The 14,863-nt window shown below is 42.7% G+C and overlaps 1 protein-coding gene across 1 annotated transcript in view; it reads left to right on the forward strand.

The window, feature by feature from the left end:
* Positions 1–670: 670 nt before the first annotated feature.
* Positions 671–14,863, forward strand: part of LOC147726745 (low-density lipoprotein receptor class A domain-containing protein 1-like) — a 221,717-nt gene continuing 207,524 nt past the window's right edge. Inside the window, exon 1 of the mRNA XM_086962983.1 lies at positions 671–772. Within this exon, the coding sequence (XP_086819109.1) occupies positions 740–772 (33 nt within the window). The 5' untranslated portion in view covers positions 671–739. The remainder of the gene's footprint in view (positions 773–14,863) is intronic.

Raw genomic sequence — 14,863 nt, forward strand, 5'->3', positions numbered from 1 at the left:
GGCAACATGAAGCTCAGTCAAATGACTCCGAATACCCTCGAACCTATTAATATTTTGATGACTCGAGATTCGTTTTCATTGCATTTAAGTGTAGAAATTGCAAAGTACCCGTTTCCTCATAATGGGCTAATACATAATTACAGGAGCAGGTAAGCAGCAAAGGCGGCTGAAGGATAGTAATGCTGAAGAAGTCACAAAGTTTTCTCAAAATAGTGGAAATGTTTGATTGTAAGGCTGTCGATACTAGTGAATACATTTGAGTGGTCTTCGTTTGTGAACTAGTGTTGCCTCTAGTGAACGGCCCTTTTCCCTTCTCTGCTCTGTTCTCGCAGTGCCCGCTGTCCCTGGCATGTTTGTACCTGTTGGGTTTCCCTCGTGCCAATGGCTTGTCACCAAGAGCTCCGTTTACAGGACAGGGAGGCTACTTGGCCCGGCCCTCTGTGGTTGTAGAGAAGCATGGTGACTTTTTCATTCCACAATCACGGTGTGCAGTCATTGTTAGAAGGCAGTTGTCCAAGAAAGACGTGGCTGTATATATTTCAGGTACATTCTATTTCTTTTAACAGGCCAGTTATGCAAAGCAGCTTTCTTGGCATGGTATGAGGTCATGATTATTGCAATGAGGAAGTTATGTTCTTGCTAATTATAATAAACGTTTTTTCCCTCTTATATTTTAGACTTTTGGACAAAGCCCCTTCGAGGCAGCCGTTGATCAGTGAAGTCAAATCAGCTGAGGAGGATGAGGTCAAACAGAGTTTTCCCACACGCTCAGGTAATTTATTAGTTTTTTGTGTGTGTGTTTTATACCACATCAAACACAGCCTCCTACCAATGATTCATATCACCTTCTTCCACACGCGCGACCACGTTGCGTTAAGGTGCCCAATGGTTGAGACAGATTGGGCCTCATTTATGGAAAGTGACGCATCGCTGCGTGAAAACAGCGATGCGTCACTTTTCACTGCGCACTCCTTGCGACACCAATGATGCGTCATATTTAATGTATGACGCATCATGTCGCAAGGACTCACAAATACGTCAGTATTTCTGACGTATCTGTAAGCGCAAAAGTGACGCATTGCTGGAGTGTGTCACAAAAGTGACGCAACTCCAGCAATGCGTCCTTTCACATGGGGAAAGCCCCATGTGAAAGGGCTTGCGTCAGTCTTACGCCTGCTGTGAGGCAGGCGCAAGATTTTGACGCAACAGCATCCTAAAAGTGACGCAGTGAAATTTCATAGATTTCATTGCGTCACTATTACGAGGCTTTTTGCAGGGGAACGCCCCCTCTGCATACATTATACCTGACGCAGGTATAATGTGGCGCAGGGGTTTAAAAAGTGACGCATCTACCTAGATGCGTCACTTTTTAAATATGGCGCAACAAGGCGCAAAAAGTGACGCACCGGCGGCGCAAAACTGACGCAAGGCCTAATAAATAAGGGCCATTGAGTATAAGTCGGGATAGTGGGGAAGTTGGGGTAAAGCATCTCGAGGGGTATTTGGGTGGCGAAGGCAATTACCAGGGCACAAGTTGGGGTTACACGCAGCGTTCACCCACTATTTTCACAGTGTGGATGCCGTCCCCCAAAGCAAGAAGTTGGGCCCCACAGAAATATGTTGAACTTGTCCCAATGTAAGACACCGGGACACGTTCAGCAGCACCTGCACGTTTGACTGCTTTCCATTTCCAGCAGCAACGTGCAGGCAGCGAGGGGGCTTTATTTCACCTCAAGCTGGGCCATCAGGCCTCCTTTTTTTTTTAAATATCTTGACTGGAAGCGGCCTGGAACCTCACACTTATATGTAAATGCCACAGAGGGAAACAAAGGCATACAGCTTGCTATCTCTTCACAGGTACCTAAGAGAGACATACTTTTGCCTTTGTTCTGGCCCTGTATATAAGTGCAGACACCTTAAGACTGTCAGATGGGGTGGTCTGTCCCAGTATTTACACAAATAGTTTAAATAGCACTATTTTATTTCTTTTACAGCGCTACGTTGTGCCGTCATGTGATGGCACGCGTCATGATGTCACTTGCAAACTGCCTAACTTGGTCAGTCCCCCCACTTCTTTTATAGGGCTTCAGCTCTAGCAATTAAGAAGGGTGATGTAGGAGGGACTGAAATGGGGAGGTGGGCCGTTGATGGAAAGCTCTGGGAGCCGGGCCTGGGGGGCCTTGCCTGGTAGCTCAATCACCACATCTCACAGGTTCAGGTTTTTTAGTTTGAATAGTTCAGTTTTTAGGGGCTCTCTGGAGAGCGGATGTTTAGGCAGTCCTGTCAAGGACTGATGAAGCTTGTTGAAAATGCTGTGGTCAGGAGCACGGTAGGGCCTCCCACCCCATTCGTTTTTGTTTAAACTTTGGCTCGCGACTTGTCTGCACATGGGCCGAGTACAGGTTCCCATTAGAGTGTAAAGCGCAGCCAGCTTCTAAAGGTTGATGTAGGTGTCTCCAACCAGTCATCCACGAGTTAGCAGTAGCTCACAGACACCTTCAGAGTAGCTCACAGCTTCCAGTTCCTTGTTTTAAATAAGCATAGGGTAACATTTTTCTTTTATTATTTTTTAAAACTGTTTTTATTTATAAACAAGTGCATTGGTTCAGTTACAGTACAGTCGTGATAATATATCCATTGCAGAAAACAGTAATTTGGCATCAAATCAATACATACAGTATACAATATGTTAACAAGTAATGCTGTATTTATTTTACATTATTATAATTAGGCTGCAGGTAGCAGGGCCTGATAATGAGCAGTGCTCAGTCAGATTTATGACCCAGGCTGGGTGGACAGAGGTGAAGAAGCACTGAGGTATTTAACTGTTAAATAGAAATCCTTGTCAACTCAATATTGGAGTGTGAGAACAAGATGGCGTTTCTAAATGTTTTTAAAAAGGAGAAAATTAAAATGAAAAGTTTGATTAAGTTAACTCTTCATTTTAGTTTTCTCCCATTTCAAAGTATTGCAGGCCTCTTGCTTTTAGTGACCAGTAGACATTGTGCCATATTTATAACTGAGAAATAGAGTATTTCTTTTAAATGGGAGAAATTAAAGTGAAGAAAACTGTTCAATATTAACAACATTATTGCAAAACTATTTTCTGCACTTTAAATTTCTCCTTTTTAAAAAAAAATGGTTGTACGTTTATGTTATACATGTAACTGTGCCACATATATCAAAAGGTATGACCTTTGCCACAAGTGCATAAAACACAGGCTCACAGTCACCCATACACATATATCTCATTCTTACACATGTTCCTGTATCCCCAAAGATCACTCTTTCAATCACACACATGGCCACCCTGTCATAGTGCCCATAGTCAAAGTATTTTGTTCAAACCATAATATCTGGCTCTACGGACATTAGGATTAAAGTCTAGAAAGATGACCGTCGGGTGTCTGATAACTTCAGTAGCTCACAATGATTTTTACTGATCAGAAGTAGCTCTCACTACACAGAAGGTTGGAGACCCCTGTGTCTGAGATGAGTATCTGTTTTCAATAGTGAGTAAGAATTTTGATAGAAGTTGATGTTTGCAATGATGTGATGGAAGGCATAAAGTTATGTGGCTCGATTGGCAAAAGAGTTTAACTGACTTGATTTGATTTATTGTTGACCGTTCAATTTTTTAAAATCATTACAGTAAAAATAATAAAAAACAAACAAAAGACAAAAAAAAGCTAAAAATTGAAGCCTATCCCCCCCTTTCTCGCCCACCCCTGCCACCCCCCTCCCCCTCCGAGCTGCGAGTCTTTGGAACCCTATTTCCGACAAACAAATCCTGTATTGCAAAGTCCCTTTTGCTGTCAACTCCGGGAACTTAATTGTGCTTCGACGATGGTTCAATCGGGCTGGCTCTTCGTTGCCCATAATTTGTTACTGAGGCACCTTGTTTGCCTGTTCTCAGTTTCTATGTTTCACGTGTTTATGGTGAAGCGCTTACGTCTAAGGCCAGTCTAATATGGTGAGTAAATTTTGCCGCTCTTGCGAGGAAGTGTGTTATAGTTTCCAAGAAGCACAAATCTGATGCCTCCCTGCATGTTCTAATGCCAAGGTCTCTTAAGATAAGGCGGAGCATCCTTTGTCGCTCACTGGTTAGTTTGGGGCAGCAACATAGTAAGTGGAGCCAGGATTCCTTTTGGTAGTTGCATAGGCGGCAAGATGTGGCACCATCTGCGCGTGCCCATGCTAGATTGAAGTCCGCAGTTCTTAGGGCCACTAGCCTCATAAAAAGGATTTTCCTGCGGGCCTGGGCCCCTAGTGCTTCAATTAGGTATGGTTGAGCTTTCCCCATAATGTAAGATTCGTTCAATGCCTTGGTGAGGGTGTTATGGCGAAGAGTGATTAGATCCAGTTTGTACGATATGGAGTGGACCTGCCGTCTCATGATGTTTGACCAGGTCTTGTGCTGGATGTCTGTTAGGTGCAGGCTTTGTGGTTCAATGTTGAGGGTCTCTATTGCTTTGCCCAGCTTGATGTACCAGGGGGAGTCCTCTTCTCTAAAGATTGTTATTAAGTGGTGTTTAAGAGAGTCATAAGGTGCTTTCAGGACTCTGATATAATACTTAATTAGGTCCCCCTGGAGGGCCAGTTCGGGTCTGTTGAGCCTTAATTCCAGCTGTAGCCTGATGTTCCTTGCATACCTGGGTGTTTGCAGCACGATTTTGTGGGTTTTGACCGGCGCTGCTGATATGAGTTTATCTAATTCTCCTGGGAATGCCAGATGACCATAGTTGATGGCCGGGATTAGTTTTGCCCTGAGGACCTTCAACATGGGCTCTGGTGTAGGGCTAGTCAAGCGTTGACTTAGGCATCTCATGGATAGGATTACACTATTGGGTTTGGCAATTAGATGTTTTGTATGAGTTGCAGATGTTGCCTTCTGATGTAGCCAAACCCCATGATAATTATAGGCCGTGGTGGTGTCAATTTGGAGCTCTCCCAAGTTCCAGGTGCATGTTTTTTGTGAGGATATCTGCTGAATACCATTATCTTTGTTTTGCTCTGGTTAACTGTCAGGTAGTTTTCCTTATTGTACTTCCCCAGCTCTTTTAATGCTCTTTGGAGGACCACCCTTGTGTGATCCATCACTACTGTGTTGTCTGAGTACTGAAGAATTGCCAGTCTCGCCGAACCCAGTTTAGGTGGAACTAGACTTTCCTCTTTCAAAGCTCCCCCCATGTCAGCTGTATAGAGATTGAATAATAGGGGGCCAAGACGCAGCCCTGCTTCAGTTCGTTGTTGGTTTCCACTTTTGCTGATAATGCTGTGGGGCTTATCTTGAGTTGTACCCAGGTCCCCCTCATAAAGGGATATAATGGCTTTCAGTAGCTTTGATGGAACTCCCGAGCCTGACAGTTTCCCCCAGAGTTTGCCTCTATTGACTCTGTCAAAAATTGTGCTGTAGTCGATAAAGCAGCAAAACAGTGGCAGATGCCTGCCTATCACTGCTCGTTGTAAAAGATAGGCCAGGGCCATGATGTTATCTGTAGTTGCACTGTTAGCCCTGAAGCCGGTCTGATACAATGGTAGTATTTAGTTGTTATTAGCCCAGTCCTCTAATTCTCTCAATAGTAATTTGGCGTAGGCTTTGGCTTCTACGTCCAGCAGGGCCACTAACCTGCAGTTGGCGGGGTTTCAGTGGTCACCTTTCTTGTGAATACGAAAAAGAAATGATCCTTTCCATGTTTGTGGGATTGTTGCCGTTAAGTATGCAAAATTGTATAGTGGGGTGAGGATTTAGATGAAGAGTGGCTGAACTGTTTTGAATGCCTTGGCTGGGATGCCGTTTGGGCCTGGCGCCTCATCATTCCTCTTTTTCCTTATCACCCTAATAATTTCAGTCTCTGTGAAGCCATTGCCCTCAGGTGTTGTTGTTCCTGCTTCATCTGTGTGCTCGGGGAGAGTGTCTATGTCAGTGCTTGTTTCCTAGGTGTTCTTAAGAGGGGCTTGCTCTGAGGTTGAGGTTGATGTTCCTTTGGTATATAAGCCCCTTACATACACTTCCCATTCATTGCTTGCAATGTTTTTCGCCTTGCCTCTGGGCTGAGAGCTCAGTATACCTCCATAGTTTGGCATTGTTCTTTTCCTTTAACAAAGCAAATATTGTGAGCCATTTTTGTTCCATCTCTTTCCTCTTGTGCTCGCCTACTTCCCTCCTGTAGGCGGCTCTCAGTGCACTTATGGAGGCCCCCTCTTCCAACGAGCCTCTGTTTTTTCTTTCTCTAAGTGCCTTCTTTAGAGCACCTTTGCGTTGGCTAAAGCTCCTCAGTATCTGTGGGTTCTTTAAGAAAGGGGCCTTGTGGGAAGGTCTATTTTTGCCTTGTTCTTTGCCCAGCTTCTGCCACAGGTCATTTGTTAGTGATTCCCAGTGCCCATTTGTTTCTTGGTTGGTCTCCCACAGTCCTCTAGCTTCCCACGTTGCTGCCCACTCCTGCATTTTCCCTTCTAGTTTGATTGACCATTTTATTCTTTTAATGGCTCTGAAATGTTCCTCTCCTGTGGATTCTCCCATCATTTTCTGGAGGTCCGCTGATTCCGTTCCTAGGTAGAATGTTGCACATAGAGGCCTGTGGTCGCTTACTCCTCTGTCATCGACCTGACATTTTTTCAACTTGTCTCGTTGATTAAAATATAGTCGATAGTAGATATATTTCGAAATGATGGCTTTGGCCACCACGAGGGTGAATGTAATTTCATCATGTGATGAGTTGATTTGAGTTTGACATTTTTTGAGAAGAGAGAGCAGTGGGCTCGCCTTGTGCCCTTTGTTTGGTATGCTAGAGGCACCTTCCAGACTTCTCAAATTATAATCTCCTGCAACGATTACGTGGTAATGTTCGTATTTGAGTATTATATCTTCCAGCATGTTGGTAAATGATTCAATGCTGGCAGCGGTCATTGCGCCGCGTTGATGTAACAGTTTATGAGCAGCAAGTTGAGCGGCCAGTGGCCTTCATTGACACCAGCAATTGTCATTACTTGCAGGTCTTGGGAATTTACTCATATTTCTGTGGTTTTGAGTTTATGCGCATGGCTTATGAAGATTGAAAGACCCCAGAGGGACGTCCAAAGATGTTTTTTTTTTATGCATTTAGCCGATGTTCATGGTAGCCCCCTATGGGTGTTGATGTCATTGATCAGGTTTCTTGGCAGCATATAATATCCCCTTTAGCTAGGTAATCCTGTACTTCCTTGATCTCCGCTTTTTTGTTTAACCCAACTATGTTCCACGATATAAGGGTTAGTTCTTGAGGGGAGTCGGGATTTTGGCCTTTGTGTTGCTCTTCCCTCACCAACGTTGCCCTCCCTTCGTTAATGAGTACTTGATTTTGGCTAGGGTTGCTGGTGCCGATTGTCCCCGCTTGTGGCCTGTTTGGTTTGACCAATTAACACTCGATGTAGATTGTCACTTTGAAGGACAGAAATGTTTATTGGTGTATTAAGGTGTTTATTGATGTGTTCCCCTAGTTTTCTGTTGTGACTAGTGCCTTTCAGAATTGATGCGGCTCCCGGCCCCCCTTTTTGAGGTTTAAGCACAGAGGGGTAGTTAGGTTGTCTGGGTTCTGATGCGTCTATGCCTCAACTTGCTAGTTGTTGCGCTTCTTCTAGAACTGCCCGTTGGAGTGATTGATCGTTAAAGCCCAGTAGAGTTGAATCACCATGGCTGTCTCCTGGTGACCTTTTGAACTTTACCCACTCTATGTTTTCCGAAGTTATCTGACACAAGGACTTGACGTGGCCAAAAAGTCAGAGAATGTTAGTTCTATTTAGGATGTCGTGGGGGCCTTCCATGTGGTACCTAGGGGTTAGCACCACCTTGTAAAATGTGGGTGTTTCCACACAATTTTTTATTTGTGTGGTCCCCCGTTGCACTGGCTGCATGATCTAGAACTGTAGGGGGGGGGGGCTTGCTATCTGTTTTTGCTCCAGCAGTCGAGATGTGGTTTGCTCCATAGGGCCTTTCTAGACCTCTTGTTCCAAAAGGTCATTGGGCCTTTTTTTGTGTGCAGGCGTCCTCCTTGCCCATTCCAACCCTGTCCTATTCACCACCTGTTACTAAAATTCTTTTTTTTTCTTGCTGGCTTTAGGACTCTGTGCACTCTACCACTGCTAACCAGTGCTAAAGTGCTTGTGTTCACTCCTTAAAATATGGTAACATTGGCCTTCACCTAATTGCCACATTTATTTACTTGTAGGCCCCTAGTAAAGTAGTACAACATGTACCCACCGCCTGTAAATTACATGCCACTAGTGGTCCTGCAGCTCTTATTGTGCCACCCATTTAAGTATCCCTTTAAAACATGTCTCAGGCCTGCTATTGAAGCCTGTGTGCATTTTTCAACTGCCAATTTGACAGCCCAATAGGTAATCTATAGCCCATTTATTAAAAAAAAAAATAAGATTAATCCAAATTCTTTTGCTAATTGTTTTAGATGTGTCTCAGATAAAAAGAAAATGTGGTCTCATATTATATGTTTCTGTACCATGCGAGGCCAGTGTTGGAATGTAGCTTTGAATAATATGAAAACAAATTAAATATTACATTACCATTAGACTCATAGTACTTTTATTTATTTATTTATTTTATTTTAAAGGGGTTATATAGTGCTGGCTAGACCCGGAGGTATCAGAGCGCTTTACATGAGCATCAGATCATAGTTACAGGCTACATCATTACAAAGGTTACACAGATATTAGAGCATGGCAACACAGTTACTTGTAAGGTCAAGATAAACAATAAGCACAAATACGTAAGGGGAAAAGCAGGCAAGGGGGAAGGAGCTGGGGAAGTAGACAGGTAAAGAAGGCAGGAAAGAGGAGGTTGAGGATGAAGGACATTGCATGGAAAGAGGAGGGGAAGGGCGACTGGGACACAGACCTGTAGACGAGTCAAAGCAACGTCCAAAGTCCAGTAAGCTGTGATCCCAGGGGAAGTGGTATTGCTTCCCTATCTCTGTTGCGGGAGGCTCCCTTTACGCAGTGGACTCTCTCAAAGGGGTCTCTGAGACTCCAAGGCCTACATACTGGATCCTTCCCCAAAAGGGGAGAGGGAGTGCTTTGGCAAAGGGTGCCATACCAGATATTGCAACAATTTGTAGAATACTATACTAAATTGTACACCCCAGAAGGTCTCCCCCCTACGGAGCTAGTGGAAAACTATATCAGAAACAATTGGCGGCTAGAGAAGGTTATAGTAGATATGGAAGGATTGGAAAATAACTTTACTCAGGAAGAATTAAAATTAGCTATTTTTTCTCTTCCCTCTGGGAAGGCTGCGGGGGATGACACTTTGCCGATTGAAATTTATAAAATTTGCTGCGAGGAACTACTTCCATTATTTTGTTCAGTCATTAATCAGATAAGTACAACAGATAGGGCCCCGACCTCTTGGAACACTGCAAAAATTATCTTCTTCTTAAAAAAGAACAAACCACCTACGGAGTGCGGGTCTTACCGCCCAATCTCCTTGATTAATGCCGATGCCAAGGTATTTGCTAAATTAATTGCCACAAGACTTTCTCCCCTCATGCCTAAACTGGTTAGTGAACACCAGCATGGCTTTGTAGTGGGCAGAGATAAAACTCAACATGTAAACACGGCTATAACCTTGTTTGACATAGCTGCCATTAATCCCTCCCCACTCGGAATGATATTACTCGACGCTGAAAAAGCTTTCGACCGAATGGGGTGGGATTATCTCTGGGTAATCCTTAAAGAAATCGGGTTTAAAACTAAGTTTTTAATGAAAATTCAAGCACTTTATGAGTGTCCTAATGCTGTAATTGGGTATGATTATTTACTTTCTTCTAAATTTTCAATTTTGAGAGGGACCCGGCAGGGATGCCCGCTATCACCCCTATTATTTGCTCTTGCCATGGAACCGTTTATTAATGCTATACAGGCACAGGTGATGATAAAACCATTTACATCTGGGACAAATTCGCTTAAAATTACTGCTTATGCGGATGATTTGGCAGTTTATACAACCGATGTGATTGAAGCTATGGCAGGAATTATTAAAGAAGCAGATGCATTTGGCGAAGTTTCAGGATACAAGTTAAATTTAGGCAAGACTCAAATTATAGCCAATTACAAACCACAGATACAGGTAACTGGAATATGCCACGCTGCTACCTATCTAGGTATTAAGATAACATCTAATATCAAGGACATTATGGCATTGAACTATGATGCTTTATTAAAAGAAACTCAGACTCTCCTTAAAAAATGGCATAAGGTGCCTTTAAATCTTATTGGGCGAATCAATCTTATTAAAATGAACATTTTGCCAAAATTTTTATATTTATTTAGATGCATTCCTTTGAAGATAAATAAAATATTTTTTAGGAAACTTGACGGCATATTGGGCAGTTTTATATGGGGCTTTAAAAAGAATCGTAGAGCAATCTCTTCCTTGAAATTACCTTTCATTAAAGGAGGGCTTAATTTTCCAGATTTCAGACTGTATTACTTTGCCTCATTTTTGGGACGGTTACAGAGCTTGTTTAATTCTAGCGATCCATATTTTTTCCACCAATTTATGTTAGGATCAAATTCCCTACAATTCTTGGCCAGAAATAATGACCCGAATTACTTTAAAAGAGTTAAGTTCAAGACAGCGAAAGATATAATAAGCATATGGAAGACAGTAATGACTCAGAATAAAGCATCATTTTACCACTCTCTCTTAACTCTTTGGAATAACCCGGGATTGCCAAGTATTTTTAGCGATTCAGGATGTAAGATATGGGCAAACCGAGGCATAACAAGATTGGGGGACCTATATGGGTCAGCAGGATTCCTTGACTTTGATACACTTAGGCTATTATATAAATTACCGGCAAACACTTATTTTAAGTATATACAAATACGCGACTTCCTTATAGGGAAATTAAACCTTAAAGAGATTGTTGACTCAGACTTTTGGCTATGTATGTATAAAGGAGCGGGGAACAAGAAAAATACCATTAGCCAAGGATACAAATGTTTTATTAAATGCAAGATAGATGACTGTCCCAAATTAGCACTGAAATGGGCTTTACGGTTTACTACCGGTATTTGTTCAAATGATATTTCCTCCTTTTTAAACAAAATCGATACATTAGTCCACTCTTCAAGCTTAAAACTACAAGCATATAAAACGATATGTCAACTTTACTATACCCCTTTACAAATAAGTAAATGGGCTCCCAACAACGCTTTCAGTGATCGTACTAAATGCCAAGGCTACCGATTTAGAACATATGCTGGTTCTTTGCCCTGTTCTTGCTCCCTTTTGGGACAGTATAGAAAATATTCTGAGATCGAAACACTTAATTGAGCTTACATTATCATCAGATATGATTCTCTTAGGCCTGCAACTCAACACTTTATTATTTCAAGATCTAATTTTTATTTTATTAGCATGCGCAAGGTTGGTTATAGCTCGAGCATGGATAGCGGAACAACCACCTCATGCAAACGAATGGTGGTGCTTGGTGACAGAGATTCACCACATGGAACTACTGCTAGCTAGGAAAAGAGGTGCAAAAGCACTGGCCAAAATCGATAGAATATGGGGCTGCTTGTTTCCTACCTGCGAATTGAATTAATGTGAAACTAAGCCCTGTTTTATCTTATTATTTTGCAATTCTTTTTACTTATTCTATTCTTTTGTCTTCTTTTTATCTTTATTTCTTTTTTTCTCTTTTTTCTTCAACTGCTTCTTGTAATATTCACACAGATGATGGAAGTTTTGTTAAATGAAATATTCTGTATGTGCTCCAATTGCTTGTGCCACCTTTAAATAAAAATGTTTAAAAAAAAAAAAAAAAAGGGTGCCATACCATACCTCAGCTATGAGTGGCTCCCTAGGCGCAGTGGACTCTCTCAGCGGGTACGCTGAGACTCCAGAGTATAAATATTGGATCTTTCCCCAACAAGGGGAGAAGGAGTGCTTAGTCAAATGGCACAATGGACAGGGGGCTAGGCAGACTAGCAGGCAAGGTGAGAGATTCAGAGGAGAGTGGATAGGAGCTAGGAGCTGGAGAGGTAGACAAAGGGAGAAAGAGTACTAAATGGGAACAGATTTAATTAATGAGTTATTATATAGCGATGGCTAGACCCGATGGAATCAGATCGCTTTACATGAGGGACAATAATGTTACAAATTACATCAGTTAAAAATTACATAAGTATCAAGAAAAACATTTAAAGAACATAGGGGACAAGGTGAATGGAGCAGGAAGGTTAAGGGGATGGGGTGAAGGGGTCGGAGGAAAACAGGACGTAGAGACAAGGGGAAAATCTGCCCAAGGTCCGGCTGGGTAGGTGACATCAGGGAGGGGGAGTCCACAACCCATATCCTCTTTAGCTATATGGTTGCTCTACCTGGCATCAGCCAAATCGCTAGGTCTCCACAGTCTGGGTTAAGTTCAGCAGGTTCCAAGTCCTGATGTGAAGGCAAGTTAGAGGATAGGTTCAAGGTCTGGTCAATGTCCAATTGTTGTCCCAGGGAAGTAAAACAACGTGTAGAGGACCACTATGGAAGCCATCTTGAGGTCAGGCAGGGGACTGTACTGTACACTGGTACTCTGGTGGCCATCCTAAGATTAGGCATCAGGCAGTTAAAGTCAATAACCAGGACAGCGTCCGCCAGAAAATAACAAATCCAGCGTGCAGATACCGTTACACGCACAAACATGCACAAGCACCCACCAATGAGAGCACACACTCTCCAATGAGCACGGAGGCTCACAGACAAGCACATAGACAGAAACATCCAAGAACACAAACACACATAAAATCCCATGCTCTAATGCAAAAACACCCATATACATGCACACGCAAACACCATCACATGCACAAACATGCACAATCACACACAAATGCGCTCACTCTCATATACACGCAGACACGCACAAACGCACACACAGAAACAGTCAAGAACACAAGCACACATACAATCACATGCTCCAGAACAAAAATACCCAAGGACGTATACACAAATACATGCACACACACACACACACACCATCACATGCAAAGACATGCACAAGCACACAACAAATGTGCTCACACACTCTCATACGCGAACAGAGGGCGCACATACAGAAACATACAGAAACATCCACACGCACAAGCATACATACAATCCCATGTTCTAATACAAAAACACTCAAATAAATAAATGCACACACCATCGCACGCACAGACATAAGCACACAAACAGAAACATCTGCGTGCACAAGCACACATAGAATCACATGCTCTAATACAAAAACACCCAAATACATGTCCACACAATCACACGCACAGACATGCAGAAGCACACAACAAATGTGAACATAGTCTTTAATACACGCACAGGCGCACACACACATGCGTCTGCACACACCCCCTCATACACGCACAGACGCACACACAAAAGCACTGCCATGACACATCTCTCCAGGACTGCCGCAGCATTGATGGCACACAAAGGAAGAGTCAGCGGTACCGATGTCCTGGGGGCCCCTTGGTTTTGGTTGAGGGGGGTGAAGATCTCCCTTAAGCAATAATCACAATCCCTGTTAGGGTGAACCACACAAGTCACTAAATTAACCTGTGATTAACCCTCTGGTAGCTTGGCAAAAAAGCAGTCATGCTTAACATAGAGGCAATGTGTTAAGTATTTATGCAGCACTCAAACAACACAAGAAAAATCCCAACCAACCAACCAAAACAAACTTGTTTCTGTCAGACCACTTTTATTTCTTATCATCCAGTGAAAGGCTTGGGAGGAAAGCCAAAGGGGCATGGACCTACCATTGGTCTTTCAATGCCAACATTGGTGCCAGACCCCAGACAGTGATTGATTATTTTATGGCAAAGCCTTTTGAATCTTCCAACCTTGGATATCATTCCAGAAAAAGAGGGATTTGTCTTGGGAGGCATTTCTGGAGTAATCCTTGGTGTGTATAAACTCTACTGTGGGCTACTGAGTGTGACTGACAAGTTTTCTAAAATCAAGGGATGTCACCCTCTAGTGAAATGCAGTGTCCTCATTACTCCCTCCGACTAGTTGCAAGACCTATAGACAACTAGCATAGTCAGGTCTGCCTCTACAGTGCCAAGTTAGTGGATCTTTAGCTTGTGCTACACTGTAACTACATTTGCCTCTTTGAAAGACCTTTACTTGCTTTGGTAAATCAGATTGCTAACTAGGTATATTGGAAGCAAGCTTTGGTTAACCTAATGAAAACCAAGATCATGGAAGTGAGCAGAAAAATAAAAAAGGAGCATAAATGGTTCTTAGGAAAAACAACTGGAGCAAATGACAACATAAAGATACTAGGGAGCACTTTATGATGTTTGGGCTACTTTTAAACAGCATAAGGTGGACTTGAAGAGAAAAGCTATCTCCCTGACATAGGCATGCTGGCTCCTTCAAAGAAGTTTCGATGGACCCAGCTATGACCCACTGATCCAGCGGCGTACCAAGAACAGATACTCCACTACCATATACTCACCTGGGCCCATAAACGCACACAATTGAGTAAACCGCTGGAGTCAACGTTTATAATTTTCCACAGTTTTTAAGATTAGTTATTTAATATTCCTAACTAACCTTTCACTGATCAAAAAGTTCTTTCGTCGGGTCGATGGACCTTTAGTTGAACTAGTTGATGGTGAAAAATAACATAAGCTAATGTTGCAAATGTAATCTTTCATTCGTTATTGCCTTTACTTAGCCCTTTCTTTATGTTGTTCCTTGTTCATTATTCTAGAATGCAGTAACAGTTCCAATGTCTGACATCAGCTAGCTTGGATTCCAGACTTGCCAGTTGGAGTCTGGTCAGCAGTTGAGATGTGCATTATGTCCTAACGCTAC

This window comes from Lissotriton vulgaris, chromosome 3_1, assembly GCF_964263255.1.
Source record: "Lissotriton vulgaris chromosome 3_1, aLisVul1.2, whole genome shotgun sequence".
NCBI lineage: Eukaryota > Metazoa > Chordata > Amphibia > Caudata > Salamandridae > Lissotriton > Lissotriton vulgaris.